The following is an 18,150-nucleotide window of genomic DNA, read 5'->3' on the forward strand; positions in this document are numbered from 1 at the left end:
CTAAAAGAGAGACACACACACATAATTATTAACTGGTACCTTCTTAAAATGGAATTTTGGAGATAGTTCACCAGGTATGCCTCAAGCAGAAAGGCACTAGATTACTTGTTTTTCAGGGTCTATATTGTGTGTCTATTGCGGTATAAAGGAACCTTGTTCCAACTACACACCAGAACACTGCCATATACATAAGCTAGACATAAGCAATCACACAGTTTTACAACATTCCAACTTTAATAATGATCATCACCAAGCAATTATATTTCCTTTTAAATGTATAGACAGCATTGAAATACAATTTCCATGACATTTTCATTAAAGGAGAAGAAACGGCTTGCAGCACTTGGGGGTGCCAAATGTTAGGCACCCCCAAGTGATTGTAGTTACTTACCTGAAACCCCGGGATTATACCAGTGAGCACCATGGAGCGATCTTCTTCAGTCTTCCTCCTTCACACAGCTGCACACGTGTTTGCTCCTGGAAATTTGAAGACAGAAGAAGATGAAAGAGGATCGATCTGTGGTGCTCACTGGTATAACCCTGGGCCAGTGCATTTTTCTTCTGATAGATAGGAGCACTTGCCAGGGGTAAGTAACTACAATCACTTGGGGTGCCTAACATTTGGCAACCCCAAGTGCTACAAGCTTTTCCTTCTCCTTTAAGGTTGCATATTTCTTCACTGCATGCCACTGTTTATGATGAAGAAAATAATTTCTCTTTTAGTCTATTATTTATTTTATAGATTGACGATAACTAGCTCCTTGTTGGCTCAGACTTTGTAGGCATGGCTCAATCTTAAAATCATTTTGGGTGCTCCTTAGTGGTAAGTAAACTTTTTTGGCCTTTTTGGGATCCTCCTGCTCCTTGCTGGTGCACTGCTGCAACGCCAGGTGATTTCTCTCTGTTAAAATAGACAAACAATACACTTCAATACAATGAGCAATATTTTAATACATTTTTTTTCCAATCTGACTAGAAATGTAATAAGACTTATGCTGGAGCAGTAAGCGTTGATAAATACTTTACTGTAAGTAAAATTCACAGTAATTTAGGTAATTTAAACTGTTGCTGTCAGTAATTTGGAGAGTATAGATGTTATGTAACACTAATTTGGTTACTGTCTCTTTAAATCACCACTTACCCTTGGCAATCCAGGGGCCCTGAGTCCCTTTTGCATTGAAAAGTACTGGGAACTGGGAATTACAGCGCAGTGCCTCCACCTAGTGAACACTGAGGAAGACACCTCAGGGGGTTACACTAGGAATAATAAAACACACAGTTTGCAATTTGAACCAATATAAACTTTATATAAACAAAAGTAAACACTTGGGCAACTAATACACTCTGCACTCCTACACTGGGGACACGTGGGACACTCCCTAAACCACTATTAGGTGCTTAACTGTTGCTTCACACAGTCCTTGGTAGATATCACAGTCCTTGGTAGATATCACAGTCCCAATCCTCCTGAAGGGGTTAATAATAACACAGGTCAAATGATTGTCCCTTCCCCAGAGCTCTTACTCCCCAGGTAGCGCTACCTTATTCCCCAAAAGTACCTCCCCCTTTTGAATGTTGGCAGCAGCTCTCTCGTAGCAGGTAAAGGGTTAACAGCTGTCTTCAGTATGGGGCCCCACGCTTGTATCCGTGCCAGTATCCTCCCTTGGGTGGCTCACTCACCGGGGTGCTCTCAGAGGAATTCACACAGGAGATCACACACAGCTCTGCAGCAGAATCAGTCTCACTAGTGGCACCTTTCTCCTTCTGAGTTTGCAGCAACTTGGCAGGGGACAGGCTGGGCTCAATCTCCCCAGATTCAGCAGCTTCTTCTCTGCACCTCACAGTCTTACAGCTACTCACGCTGGCTCTCTCAGCTCTCTTCCTGGGAGACCCTGTGCTTTTGGCTCTAAAGTCAGGCACACCCTTTCTCCCCAGGATGCACTGGGGTTCCCAGCCAATCGGGTCACTATCCAGCATGCAACTGGGCTGGATGATGTCACTGGAAGACAAACAGGGGAAGGATTCTTCCTGTCCCCTACATTCTCCCCTTGGACAAACCGGCAACGACCTCGCTTGCCGTACGCCCTGGCATGCCTGAACAGTAAAACAGTCAATAATGTTGGTGTCACTACTGTTACCTGAGACCCTAACATTTGCCCTACATGAAGACCTGCGCTTACCCAGACCCAGTCCTTTAGATCTATCGGGGGTATCAGAGGTTTCAGGGACCACCTTCATGCCAATAGGGTTCTCCACAGTAGTCTTCTCTCGACTCAACACCTTATCCTCTTCAAGGGAGTCACTCTCACAGATGGAAGGCTCATAATAAGACTTCTGTACTGTAACATTTTTGTAAGTCTTACAATTCCGGGCCTGATGACCCATCACTTGGCACTTGTAACATCTTCCAAAGAAACTTCTACGCCTGCGGCGTACTTTACACAGTGCAGATTGGGTTTCACCTTCATCAGGAACTGGACAGTTTGGCTGGATGTGGCCAAGCTTGCCACACCGGTAACACTTAGGAATTTTCTTAGCCTCAGCTGGGGGTGGTCTGGCTCTCTCTGACAGTTGAGCTTTTAACTCCTCCAACTCTTTGCGAAGCTTCTTGTTTTCCTCCAACAGTTTAGCATCAGCAGGGGATTTCTCTGTATGCCCTGAAGTGGGACTTCGTCTGACCCTCACATAGGCATCCGCCTCCTCTCGCCGCACTCTCTCCATCAGAGCAATGTACCCAGGGGGTAACTTATCCTGGTAGTGTGCTCTAATTGTCATGGCAACAGGGTCACTATTCAGGGTCCCTCTCTTCAATTGGCGAATTCTCAGAGGATCCATTTCACCGTCTGAAATTGCACCACGGCTCACTAGCAGTCTCAGGCCTTGTTCTAGCCGCACAAGATAAACAGACAAATCTTCTTTCTCTTTTTGAAAGGTAGAGTGGAAGCGATGAAGCATCTCTGTAGCACTCTCTACAGGGCCAAACGTCACCTCCAGGACTTCAATCAGATCACCTGAAGTAGCATCAGGGTGGCCAACCATATAGGATTTAACAACATCCACGGCAGGACTGCGGAGACTCTCAAGGATCTTCCTTCTCATAGTCGTCTCGGGGCCAGTCCAATCTCTCACGGACACAACAGTGGAGTCTCTCCAGCTCTCAAAGGACTCTTCACCAGTAGGTACAGGATCTGTGCCGGAAAACACTTTAAGTCTCTTAAAATTACCATTCCAGGCCAGCTGTGTTAGTTGGTCAGTCAGTTGTCCCAGCGCGCTCACAATCTCTGGGGTATCCAGCCGGCAACCAGAGCTATGCCGACTCCCCTTGGAGACCACGCTCTCACAGGATGGACATCTCTTTACTTGACTCTTCCCAGCTGGTGAATCAAACAATGTCTTGTCCCGCAGCACACTTTCCTGTGCCTTCACAGCATACTGAGTAGTAAGGGCATCACCCTGGGAAGTTAACTCATCTGCATCATCAGACATATCAGGCAGAACAATCTTCCAGGGCCCTTCACTTTCAGCATCAATATCAGGGGGAACCTGGTCACGATCTATCTCTTTAGGGCTTTCTATAAGAACATTTAGTAGGACCCCAGCAGAATCTCTCCGTGACGCAGCCACTCTTGGGCGGTAAAAAGTCTGTTCCCCATCGAGAATTTGGTAAATAAATTCTTCTTTCACTCTGGGCACCATAGGCCCTACGGCGGCAACCTTTCGAGGGTTAAGTCCCAATGCAGTACACCACTGGCGAACAGTTTGTGGAGTTTCAAATGAAGACATATTTTCATCAAACATATCCAGCTTCCCAGTCGACATCTCAGCAGTGCCTCCAAAATGTAACACTAATTTGGTTACTGTCTCTTTAAATCACCACTTACCCTTGGCAATCCAGGGGCCCTGAGTCCCTTTTGCATTGAAAAGTACTGGGAACTGGGAATTACAGCGCAGTGCCTCCACCTAGTGAACACTGAGGAAGACACCTCAGGGGGTTACACTAGGAATAATAAAACACACAGTTTGCAATTTGAACCAATATAAACTTTATATAAACAAAAAGTAAACACTTGGGCAACTAATACACTCTGCACTCCTACACTGGGGACACGTGGGACACTCCCTAAACCACTATTAGGTGCTTAACTGTTGCTTCACACAGTCCTTGGTAGATATCACAGTCCTTGGTAGATATCACAGTCCCAATCCTCCTGAAGGGGTTAATAATAACACAGGTCAAATGATTGTCCCTTCCCCAGAGCTCTTACTCCCCAGGTAGCGCTACCTTATTCCCCAAAAGTACCTCCCCCTTTTGAATGTTGGCAGCAGCTCTCTCGTAGCAGGTAAAGGGTTAACAGCTGTCTTCAGTATGGGGCCCCACGCTTGTATCCGTGCCAGTATCCTCCCTTGGGTGGCTCACTCACCGGGGTGCTCTCAGAGGAATTCACACAGGAGATCACACACAGCTCTGCAGCAGAATCAGTCTCACTAGTGGCACCTTTCTCCTTCTGAGTTTGCAGCAACTTGGCAGGGGACAGGCTGGGCTCAATCTCCCCAGATTCAGCAGCTTCTTCTCTGCACCTCACAGTCTTACAGCTACTCACGCTGGCTCTCTCAGCTCTCTTCCTGGGAGACCCTGTGCTTTTGGCTCTAAAGTCAGGCACACCCTTTCTCCCCAGGATGCACTGGGGTTCCCAGCCAATCGGGTCACTATCCAGCATGCAACTGGGCTGGATGATGTCACTGGAAGACAAACAGGGGAAGGATTCTTCCTGTCCCCTACAGTTATTTAAAGTATAGGAGGACTATGGTTGCTACTCTTATAGTATGGGCAGAAGCACTATAAATGTTAACCTAAATGCCCCCTAAACACATGGCAATTCAGGTTGCGCTTATTTTGCAGCCAACTATATAATTATGCATATTTATTCTTTGTTCCTCTGTTCAAGTCTTGAAATATATATTCTTAGCACTTATCTATTCAATTGTTTGTACTGTATTGTTAGCAATTTCGCCATAATTTTTTAAATATGCAAAAAATTAAGCAAGAAGGGGGTAGGACCCTGAGTTTACACATCTGAGGAACCATTTAATAATGCTTTCCTTTTTAATACATACAATTCTAATAATGTAACTATTGATAACTATTGCTGGCTGGTTGATTCATTTGGGAATTCAACATGTGAAATTAAGTCCGGGATGAGACAATATTTATCCCATGGTAGTAAAATAGCGAAGCTCTGTGACTAAAGCACCTCAGCATCTTACCTTACCATTGGTGTTAGGAAAGCTTTTGGAGAGGGTAATAAGAGATCAAATACTTGAATAAATTTAAAATTTCAAAACCGTGAGCTTGCACCAGCATGGTTTTACGTGCAATAGGTCTTGCCAGACAAATTGAACTACCTTTTATGAGGAGATGAGCAGAAACCATGACAATACAATGCTAATGGATGTGATCTACTTAGATTTTGCTAAAGCAATCAATACAGTACCAAGCAGATTGTTACTGATTAACCATATAAGCTTGAAATTTAATATTTGTATTTGGATATTTGGCTTGGCCTAAGGATACATTACAAAGAGTTGTGGTAAATGGAACATTGTTGTTAGTGGAGTGCCGCAGGGTTCTATCCTTTGTCCTTTGCTTTATGAGGTGTCTCTTAGTGACCTTGAGTTTGTATTTGGCATTGTACATAGGTGTCCTGTGTATCTGCGGCCGTGAGGTGGCAACTCACATCAGTGTGAATCATCAGCAGTTGCACAGGGTGTCTACATCATTACCCACAAATTTGCTGCATCTTTTAGTGCAGGCCACTGTGGAAACCCTGGAGCTACTGACAGCTTAGAAGATTATACAAGACCAATGTACCTACATATATTAGGGTTAAGGTAACATTTTTCATAATGAATGCAGTTGTAATCTAACTGAAAAGGTAATCTTTTCTGTACGGATTTTATGATTATTAGGGATGGGCAAATTTTACCAGTTTCGACAAAAATTAGTCGCCGGCGAAAGTTCGCCAAAATGCAATAAAGTCTATGGGCGACAATTTTTTTTTTCTATGGGCGTCATTTGCGTGGCAAACATAATGAAAAAATGTGCTCATCCCTAATTATTATTTATGCATTATTTATTTGATGTATTTGTGAACTATATATAGGATGATGGAATTTGAAAATTATGAGAATAATTATCATCTACCACACACAAAGTAGATTGTTTGTGAACTTTCCCTTTATATATAATAAGAATACTTTACCAAGCTGCTGATAATTAGCTACTTCAGGTTTTCATTCCTGCTGCTTTTATTTATAGTGGTTCTTTTCTTGCAAAAGTATAATCATCTCCCCATGTTTTGTACAAAGTGAAATCCTAAAGCCATAACATGTATTTATGCTAGAGCTGTGTATTTACTAATATGCTGTTTGTGGTAATATATCAAAGTCTGCATGCTGAGGAGCTAGCCTGGCACTGCAGTTGTGCTTAGGGAAACATAATGTATTGTTTGCTACTAACCGTATATTCTGATTCTTAACTACTAGACAGGGTAATTGTAACAAGATGGGATTTTTGTAAGCCCTCTACAGGAGGTTGTCCAAGCTGTATAGTTTAGAAGGATTCCTTTAATGGATACTTTCAGCTAAGCCCAGGCATTGTGTATGACAGCTTCATGTATAGTGTTTTGTAAATAGTGTGCAGATTGGAGTGTGTGTGTATACTTGCCCATATTTTCTACTGATGCATGTTTCTTTCTGAATAGATGGAAAGATAGATAGATAGATAGATAGATAGATAGATAGATAGATAGATAGATAGATAGATAGATAGATAGATAGATAGAAATGTAGACAGATTAACAATTTAACTAATATATTATCTGTGAAGTCACAATACAGATACTACATGGTCCATAATTATTTTCATTACATAAAATGCCAAGAATACCTCTGATATTAACATGCATAGCCAATAAGTGATGGGAAAGAACTGATAACTACTCCAGTGTGTCTTAGCAGACACCGAATGGGTTAAAAAACTGAAGCAGCATTGTGACACACTGGTATTAAAGAGCACTATCATTTTCCCTGGTGGTGTATATTACAGGCTACAATGAAATTCTCAAATAATGATCAACCAAATAGGTAGGTGAGGAGGCTTACGTGACAGAACACGTTTATCCCACAGTATAGGCACACTGGCTTGGTTCTTTGAAAGCTCCTAGCCGTGCAGCACAGGTGGAGATATAATTTACAGATACAAAATTAACAGACGCATGCACTTGGGTGACCCTCAAAGCTGCAGTACATGTGTGCATATGTATAAAGCACAATGTAATTGGTTGGTGCCTCTGTTATTATCCTTTGAACAGCACCAACATGCTTACATAACTATTTGCAGAGATCACATTTACTCCCCTCTTATTCAGTATGTAAATCATTCAGTGACTGTGAATAACTCAAGTTTAGACATATGCATTCAGCATCTAATTTTTTGCACAATCTTTGCATGGGCAGCATGGGACAAGAAGTTTCCCCAGCAGAGAATACTGAGCAGACAGGAACAATTTGCACTGGCCAAGTAGGAGGCAGCATGTGAGCAGTCCATGGATCCTCATCTGCATAATTAAGTTAGAAGGAGTGAATGCCTGTGAAATGTAGGCATTTAGTACAGAGTTCTATTGCTCTGAGCATCAGCTGTGCCAACAATGGTGCAAGTGTCACCAGAGCCAGAATGCACTTTGTAATTCACCATCAATGTTTCAGAGACTAAAGAGATAAAAAAAACTCTATCTGTTCACTAAAAGGAGCCAGTAAGAAAATCACAAAAAAACAGTTGCAGTGTACCATATTTTTCCCCCAATGCATTTTGCCCCCTCTCCCTCATTACATGCAATTCTCTCAGTTAAAAAACTACTAACAATGATGTAATTCTCACAAGGGGAGAACACACTTTGCACTTCTCCATTAATAGTTGCAAGTGCTAAGTGAATTGCACCCTATGGGACACAATTTTGCAGCCCTTAGAGCAGTGGTCCCCAACCAGTAGCTCGCGAGCAACATGTTGCTCTCCAACCCCTTGGATGTTGCTCCCAGTGGTGTCAAAGCAGGTGCTTATTTTTGAATTCCTGGCATGGAGGCAAGTTTTGGTTGCATAAAAACCAGGTTTACTGTCAAATAGAACCTCCTGTAGGATACCAGTCCATACAGTGGCTACCAAACAGCCAGTCAAAGCCTTTATTCGACATCCCCATGGACTTTTTTAGGCTTGTGTTGCTCTCCAAGTATTTTTACATTTAAATGTGGCTCTCGAGTAAAAAAAGGTTGGGGACCCCTGCCTTAGAGGAACAGCATTTGAGCCTGACTTTTGTGACATATAATTTCTCTGGTGCCTTTTCGATGTGTTCCACCACACGGGAACACATGCGTTAATAATGTCCATTCATCACTATGCTGCTGTGGGTGCTGGGTGCTGGCAAGAATGAATGAGCTCTGTTTATTCATGCGTTTACTTGAGATTCAGTGCCAGATGCTTGGTACTTTTTTATGTAAAATAAAATTATAGGTCATCTTTAGAAGCAGAGATCACATACAATATATACTGTACAAAGTAAAGGTATGGGTATATAGAATTTAAAAGTAGGGAGGGGTGTGTGTATGGATGCTGGGTTTTCATTTGGAGGGGTTGAACTTGATGGACTTTGTCTTTTTTCAACCCAATTTAACTATGTAACTATGTAAAATTTACTTGATTCCGGGCATTGCATCAGAGTAAGATTGTAGGCCACATCAATAAGCATTTTTCACTTTGTCTAATGTAATTCCTTTGACAAGTCTTTCTTTCTTCAAGAATCTCACCAGGGGGTGCAACCATAACGCTGCTGGCCATCTGACATATTTGAATGCCTTTAAGGGGACTGTTATGGAATCTAGAAATAGTGAATGTTGTAAAATTTACAATAATCTCATTATTACAAGTGATTAGAACAAGTATTAACTTGTGGTTAATACTTGAAGCAGGGAAGTCCAAAGACCAATGTCATACACTGAGTGAAAGTTGCATAGAAATGTCATAAAGTCATACACAAGCATTCAATTAATGGAATCTTTTATGCAGAAACCCATTATCTAGATACGTTTGAAATACAGGAAGGACATTTCCCATAGAGTCCATATTAATCATATAATTCCTTTTAATGGTTTCCTTTTTATGTGCAGTAATAAAACTGGGCCTTGTAATTAATGGTAACTAAGCTATATCACTGTATATTCTTCACTTTTGCCATGTTAATTCATGAAATGGTTTGATTGTTTTTATATGCTATAGATCCGTAAAAAAAACACAAACACCACTAACATAGTCACCCACTTAAAGGTGTTGCGCCTGTGTTCAGTTTCATTATTGTTGCCTTTGTGCATACATTTATTCAACAGAAATGTTTTTCCATACCTAGCCTATCACTCATATGCTGCATGGCCCTACAGTTCTAAGTAAAAAGGGTTTAAATAAGCATTAATAGGCAAAGAACAACAAGGTGTAGAGTCCCTCTGGCTTAATTACATAGCTTCAGAGAAGCAGTATATTCTAATTAAGCATCATGTCTAGAGCTGCTAACAATGCATGCAATTCAAGCAAAGTCAGGCTCTTAACCTTTCTTTTTTTTAGTATAAACAGCCAGACACTGATTCATTCCCATAGGTTGGGGCAAAATGTCTTAAGGTAGCACTTTTATTTGATGCCAGTGTCTAAAGTTGAAAATGCATAGCAATGCAGGACCAGTAAGCAAAGCATTAATAGCAAAAGAAAGCAATATAATGCAGGTATAGGATCTATTATCCAGATATCTGTTATCAAGAGAGTCTTTAAGTACAGCATTGCCATAGAGTCCTAATTATTAAACAAACAATTCTTCTCAGTTTTGAATGATTTGCATTTTCTCTGTAATACTAAGAGTACAGTGTAATTAATAGTAACTGAGCTGAAATAAAAATCATTAATCCTATTGGGTTTTAATATTTTGTAGCCTTAATGAATTCTGTTCTAAATTACATAAATACCCTTATTTGTAAGCAGGTGCCAAGCATTCTGTAAAATATATTCCATCTAGTTTTTAAACCAGGAGTCATCTCTAACCCATTTTAATTGCTATTTTTACCCATCTTTAAAAAAAAAAGGATGATGTTGGCTTGAATGGATGTTGCTAAGGGCCAATTAACCTGCATATTTTGCCCTATGTTCTTTTTATGTTTATTACATTGTGTCCTTTTCTAAGTCAGTGAATAGCTGGGGCTGCAGTACTACAGAGAAACAGCAGGTGCTTTGGGAGAGGGAGAGAGGGAATGAGGATTTCTCATCTTTTGGATGATATCTTCTTATGCATGCTTTTAGCATCAAAACCACCTGCTATTCTCACTCTGGGTAAATACAGTCTCTGTTAATCCCTGCAATTTCTGTGGACTGCTTTGTAAAAACATGAAATGAAACACCTTAAATGCGAAAACCGGAAAAAGAAAAATCAATGGCAAATCTGAACAGGAATCCACTCTGAATTTAAAGGGACAATGCCAATATAACTAAACCTGCTCTTCTTTAAAGGACCAAGTTAAATATAACACTAAAGGCAGCCATGCAAACGGCTCACAAAATGTTACACTTTAACATTTTCAGCTATGAAAAACCTCAATGTACAGCTTAGTGAAGTTATAGCTTGATAAAGCTGGATAAAGGATTTCCTACCTGTACATACTACAGATAAAAGCACTAATGCTCTTGCACAGAACACTTATTACTGTATGTTTATGTATCAATATAAGCCTCAACAATATAAATACAGATATTTTGTAAAAAAAAATAAAAAAAAAAAAAAAAAATTATATATATAGATGGCAGTGGTGTGCTGAACATACTGGACTATTTCTAAATAAGTGCCGATTGCAAGACACTGAGTTCAAGCACCCCTATTTTTGAGATTTGTTGAGATTTTTTGGTTGATTTTTTGGGCTAAGCTTTTCCTACTAAGTACTCCCAAGTTCCCAAAGCCCCACAATGGAAGACTACGTTGATCGAGCATTTCTATCCAATGACTATGCTGAAACCTGGCATATTACTGAAGCAGACGCAGATCGTGTTTTGTGGCATCAGACACACACTGAAATTCCTTGCAAATCAAGTGAGACAGAAATAGCGACTGAATGGGAGAGATTGAAAAGAAGGGAAATCGATCTGGACCTCCATGGCATGTTTTTGTCTGATTATTACAGATTAAGAAGGATCCCACAAGGTTTTCGTATTCGCAACATACCTACTATTGGGAGATCTAACCCGGAGTTTTGTAAAAAATGGATTGGCGTATTGGATAAATGCTCCCTCGATCTAATGATCTTGTTGATCGAGGAGGTATCGAGCGATATAATTAAGACCCGCAAGATCCTTGTGGCACACGAGACGGAACACAAAGTGCTGTTTAATGGGGACACAGTTAATGCTGCACTCATGAAAGCACGCTCAGCAGTGGACGCATACAAACAGGAGCTTCTACGCTTTAAGAAAGAGAAGCTATGGCGTGTGAACGAAGATTATTCAAACTGCCGAGTATACAGATGGCTCAGTGGGGAGCGCGACCAGTTCCAAAGACAGGGCCGATACAAACGGGCCCCGAGGTATAAATTGAAAACTGTGGACAACAGCTCCGGTGACTCAGACGCAGATGAACTATCAATGGAAGCATCCGGGAATGTGGCTGGATCGATTGAGGCACCGCTGACACGAGAACAGATTCCGGCGGCCTCTCCCCCCACTGCTCCATCATCTTCTTATTTTTTAGACGAACGCCAGGCATCACACGACAAACCTCTGACAGGCCACGGTCGTACAAGAAGTACCCAACGCGGAGGGGGCAGACGAGGAAAAGGCTACAGAATGTAGATGTGCCTATCTTTAACCTGTCCCATCACACGCTTTCTGCAGCAGAGGTGAGCTTACTACATAAGGGTTTATCGTATGTTCCTACATGTCAATTTAACGCTTTAGACTTTTCAAATTATGCAGGGGCCTCTGTTTAGGATCATTTTAAAAATTCACAGGATGCTCTACCTGAAGCGCCCAACTTGAGACTTAAAAGTCTGTTTACCCCTCCACTTCTGCATCCAACTATTAAACTCTTCAAACAGGCTGTGGAGCGCGATGTAACTAAGGGGGTTATTAATGATCGATTGGAGTATAATATAACTAAGGAAGAACGCGCTGCCATAAAATCACTTCAAGATGACACCAATTTGGTTATACGGCTTGCCGATAAGGGCGGGGGCATCGTACTGTTAAATTATTCTGACTATAGAGAAGAGATTATGGGTCAATTATTGGACAAGGAGGTCTACAAATGTCTGCCAAGAGATCCAATAGTCCAATTTAAATCCCAGTTGGTCAGGGTAATTGACAAAGCGTTTGATAATCATATTATTGACGCTACTCTGAGAGATTATTTGAAACAAGATCATCCTATTTGCCCAACACTCTACACGTTACCCACGGTGCACAAAAATCTTTTAAAACCACCAGGACGCCCCATAGTATCGAGTAGGGGTTCTTTACTACATCCTATATGCATCTATTTGGATACTGTTTTGCAGCCAGTGGTACAAAATACCCCAACTTACCTGAGGGACACCCCACATCTGCTTGAATGTTTGAAGTCTCTTGTGATCCCCAAGGGACAGAGATGTTGGCTAGCCAGTTTGGATGTGGTCAGCCTCTATACCTGTATTCCCCATGAAGCTGGGATTGAGGCAGTGCTACGTTTGCTTCAGGAGTCTGAACACTATGGGGGACCCCCAATACCATTTATCTTGGAACTTTTGAGACTGTCACTTACCATGAATTATTTCCGATTCCAGTCAGATTTCTATTTACAGGTTTCCGGGACGGCAATGGGGGGCGGCCATGGCACCCTCATATGCCAACCTGTTTATGCACCAGTTTGAGCAACATTGCATTGTGCCAAAGTACGGAAATAGCATACTCTTCTTCCGTCGCTATATCGATGATATCATCATCGTGTGGGGTAGCATGGAGGAAGAGTTCCATGAGATGGTTGGTGAGTTAAATAGCTTGGGTGGCCCAGTAAAATTTACCTATGAATTACATCCGGAGCGTATTAATTTTCTAGATGTTGAATTATGGAGAAAGAATGATCATATTGAATATACATTGTTTTGTAAAAAAACTGACAAAAATGTTCTCCTTCATTACAACAGTTGTCACCCTAGACCGATGAAAAAATCTTTGCCAATTTCACAATTCTGCCGTGTTTTACGGAATAATTCGAACCCTGATTTGGCAGAGCAACAGTTAAAGGAGATGTGGGCCAGATTTAGAGAACGAGGGTATCCTAATTTAGTATTGCAGCAAGCACCCCACGGTTAGAAGGGGTGAAGCACCCCAATTTCATTTACAGTACTAAGTTCTCAACAAGCTCCAATATAGTAACAAAGGTGATCAGGGATCACTGGAGTATAATCCAAGCTGATGAGAGTTTAAATAGGATAATTCCTGAGAAACCCATGACTTGTTACCAAAGGGGGACAAACTTGAGGGATCTCTTAGTAAAGAGTGACCCGGTGAGGTGCTACCAGACGAGACAGGAATCCTAGTTACGGAATGATACACCAGGTTGTTTCAAATGCCCTAGCTGCACCTCTTGTAGATTTATGTCACCGGGAAACAGTTTTTTACACCCCCAGACTGGCAAACGGTTTCTAATAAGACACCACATTACATGTACAACTACCCATGTAGTATACATGATTACTTGCCCTTGTGGGCTATCGTATGCGGGTAAAACTGATCAAACACTACGTCTACGCATGGACGGACATCGGTCCGCAATTAGCACTGCATTCCGTGATGGGCATACCAACAAACCAGTAGCGAACCATTTTCTTGCAGTAGGCTATAGATTACCCACATTACGTTATATTGCCGTTGATCACATACCACCACCGAGGAGGGGAGGTGATAGATCAAAAATGTTGCTTCAGCGCGAGGTGTTCTGGATAAAAAGATTGAACACCTTGGCCCCGGCAGGGTTAAATGAGCATTGCTCTTTCCTCTGTTTTTTGAACCAAAGATAAAGGATACAAGTAACAACATTAGGAAGTGATTTGTTATCCTGCTAATCTTGAGACATATTGGTTACAGTTCTGCTACATTGATGTTATGTTGTGCTACATTGTATCTGTGGATAGTATTACAAATGAGATTAACCATGTTTTTTCCATTTCTTGATGTGGTTCAGGTGGTGTCTTGTTTAACCTCACTGAGGGGGTGGAACTTCTCATCACATGTCACACAGGGGGCACGGGATTGGGTGAGTGCAGTTGGTTTTATCTATTTATTTGCAAGATGTTTTAATGGGCACTATGGGTCTTGATAAAGGTCTTAGGAAAAGACCGAAACGTTGACCTGCTTTTAAACATGTAATAAATAAAATATCGATTTTTTATCTTTACAAAGGTTCCCGGTGTGCACCTCATTTTTTGGATTTATGTACGCAGCATTTTGATGGTAGCACCTGGGTCAGGAGTTTGTGACTATTCATGCAGTGGTGTGCTAAACATACTGGAATATATATATATATATATATATATATATATATATAATACATTTATTTATATATGCAACATTTTAGCATCTTGCTGAAGAATTGACAGTCTCTATATCATAAACATTCATTTATATGCAATGACAGAGAAAGCTTGACCTTGCTGTAATTGGTTTCCTGCAAATAAAAACAGAACGACCCTAATGCTAAGCAAAAATCTCTGGGTAATTAGTAAGATAGGATCATACTGTGTGCTCTGTATGTTTTATATATATATATATATATATATATATATATATATATATATATATATATATATATATATATATATATATATATATATATATATATATATATATATATATATATATATATGGTTTTTCATGTATGTATAAATGCATATTTTCATATTAGCTTTGAATGGATACAGAATAATATGTATGTATGTATGTGTATATATATATATATATATATATATATATATATGTGTGTGTGTGTATATATAAGTGTATATATATATATATATGTTTTTTTTTTTCAGTTTTCGATTGAATAGGTCCGTATTCGATCAAATTCGATTTGAAGTTTTTTCCAAAAAAAAACCTAGATTTTCCCATCAATTGACTCCAAATAGGTTTTAGGAGGTCACCCATAGGCTAAAACAGCAATTTGGAAATTTTAGATGGCGAATGGTCGAAGTCGAATTTTTAAAGATTTTTAAATTTTCAAATTCTTTTCATTCCAAAATTCAACTCGACCTTTGATAAATCTGCCCCATACAGTACAGAAGCCCAGTGCTGAATTCCAACACTGAAATCTGAACAGCAGACTGTGTTTTAATGACCATTGCAACATGTCACAATGCCAACGTGCCCTGTAAATAAATAGGTGAAACAAATACCAACCACACAAATCTTTTAGGATGTTATCAAGAGCTGTAAGGGTACAGGCAAAGGCCTTTTGAGTATTATAAAGTTATAGATGTTATTTGAAAAGTTTTAAGCTAAAGGCTAAGGCCTTTATCAAGTGTAACATTTACAAAATGTTTTCTGACTGCAGTTTTGGTGGGAACAGTATGTTACTATATTGTGTTGCAAGGAAATCTCATTTAAACCATTTTAGATAATTACAAATTCAGGTTGTACCTTTGCAGTTAAATAATGCATGTTCATTTACCTGATGTAGTATGCAATTACTGAAATAAGATTTCAAGAAAATACCACCTTGAAAACTGCCAATAGTTGCTAACTCTTGGGGGGTTATTTATTATTAAGGGGCACATTTACTATGGGTCGAAGTAAAATCCTTTGACTTCGAATATCGAAGTCAAAGGATTAACCGCATTTCCTTTGTTCGTACGATCGAAGGAAAAATCGTTTGATCGAAGGATTTTAATCCATCGATGGAACGATTTTCCTTCGATCCAAAAAAGCTAGGAAAGCCTATGAGGACCTTCCCCATAGGCTAACATTGATGCTCAGTAGGTTTTAGGTGGCAAAATAGGTGGTCGAATTTTTTTTAAAGAGACAGTACTTAGACTATCGAATGGTCGAATAGTCGAACGATTTTTAGTTCGAATAGTTAGATTCAAAGTCGTAGTTGAAGGTCGAAGTAGCCAATTCAATGGTCGAAGTAGCCAAAAAAATACTTCGAAATTTGAAGTATTTTTTATTCTATTCCTTCACTTGAGCTAAGTAAATGTGCCCCCTAAAGTCAATATTTATAACAATATTTTCTGCTACAAATTCCGATCAAATCCACTTGGGTTTTTTACGTTTATTTATTATTACATTTTCCCGAAAATTTGCTTTGCGGGAAAAAAAACATATTTTAGTGGGGTTTTTTGGATTTCTCATCTGATTTTCATGATTTTTTTCGGATTTTTGCCCAAAAACTTTGGGGTATTGCACGAAACCCAGCGCACATCAAAAATCATTCAGACTTCTCCCATTGACTTATATACAGGATATATTTACAGGATTCATGATATCTGAACGTGGGAGACCAATTTATCAACATTCTCATTTTAGTGGTTTTAGATGTTTTTGAAACCATGAATAAACTCATTTCCTCTAAAACAATGAATGCCATGTAATTTATGAAAAGATCTAAATATTGAAAGTACTAACCAAAAAAAAGTAATGATGCTCTTAATAATACAAAAACCTTTACAATTACTTATGAAAACACAATCCAAAAACCTCAAAGTCTGAATGGCTAAAAAAGCCCATTGATTTCTATAGGACCTCAACTTCTTTTACTTTGTGAACTGTTGTGTTTCGAGTTTTTCTTGGTTTTTACACTTAATAAATCTTGTATTTTAGGGTTTTAGGGATATTAAAAAAAAACACTAAAATATTTAGAGAAAAAATAAGATTCATGAAAAAAAAAAAATAGAAATTTGAATGTTAGTAAATCGGCCCCATAGTATATGAAATGCTTGCATAAAGGAATAATCCAAGTAGGCTTACCGTGTTATTGGAGCTTCAGGTCCTGCTGTTATGGAGCTGTTTAACTGGTAGTAATCCATGAAGGTCTTTGCTACATTCCTTCCAAATTTCTTATCTATTATTTTTCAAGTTAAGGGAAGACTATATGCAGGTAAAGTGATGGATACAATATTTATTCACCTGATCAGAAGCAAAATGAAACTTGGTAATCAATTACGATTCACAAACATTTATAAATAGTTCATGGTTTTTTAAATGAATAATGCACCCAGAAAATCTAGACCTCTGACTTCCAATATATTGTATTTATTGGCCTGGCCAATACATGTTATAGCACCAATATAGATATTATTACAATATGAAATACAGGTATGGGATCCATTATCCAGATTATCCAGACAGTCACCCACAGACTCCATTTTATTAGAATAATCCAAAATTTTGTACAGTACCTTTTACTTAAGCCAAATTAAGACATAATTAATCCTTATTGGAAGCAAAACAATCCGATTGGGTTTATTTAATGTTTATTAGATTTTTCCAGATAGTAGACTCCGAATTATATTGGGTTTATTTAATGTTCAAGTGATTTTCTAGTAGACTTAAGGTATGAAGAGCCAAATTACTGAAGGATCCATTATCCGTAAAACCCCAGGTCCCAGGCATTCTGGATAACAGGCCCCATACCTGTACATGCTTGGGTGACTAATAAAAAAAGGAATTATTTTCAACCCTCTAACCCTAACACCAAAGACAGCAAACAGTTCGTTTTTTAATGGAAGATTTTTATTTCATTTTGCTGACCTATACAGAAACCAGTCAGGCAGAGTATTTCAAATAACTGTAAGGTGAGCTCTCAATTCGATATTGCATAAGCAATCTGTACTCCACACCAATAATATTGACAAACTTTTAATTACCTTTGTGAAGGTCTCTCGCTAATGTTTGGAATTGCATTTAACACTTGAGAGGCTGCAATGAGTAAACACACTCGCGGACATTATAGGCGATAAAAGCATAGCGTACATCATTACTAAACAGCGGAAGCACAATAAAAGGCAATGATAAGTATTAAACAACATAGAATGGTAACATGTTGAACA

At 39.5% G+C, this 18,150-nt stretch overlaps 1 protein-coding gene across 1 annotated transcript in view; it reads right to left on the minus strand.

The window, feature by feature from the left end:
* Window positions 1–215: 215 nt before the first annotated feature.
* The window catches only part of LOC108714306 (cytosolic carboxypeptidase 6), an 871,648-nt gene continuing 853,713 nt past the window's right edge, over window positions 216–18,150 (minus strand). Inside the window, exons 12-13 of the mRNA XM_018258404.2 lie at window positions 17,069–17,162; window positions 216–901 (exon numbers count right to left, since the gene is read on the minus strand). Coding sequence (XP_018113893.2) covers window positions 802–901; window positions 17,069–17,162 — 194 coding nt within the window. The 3' untranslated portion in view covers window positions 216–801. The remainder of the gene's footprint in view (window positions 902–17,068; window positions 17,163–18,150) is intronic.

Source organism: Xenopus laevis, chromosome 4L (genome assembly GCF_017654675.1).
Source record: "Xenopus laevis strain J_2021 chromosome 4L, Xenopus_laevis_v10.1, whole genome shotgun sequence".
Lineage (NCBI taxonomy): Eukaryota > Metazoa > Chordata > Amphibia > Anura > Pipidae > Xenopus > Xenopus laevis.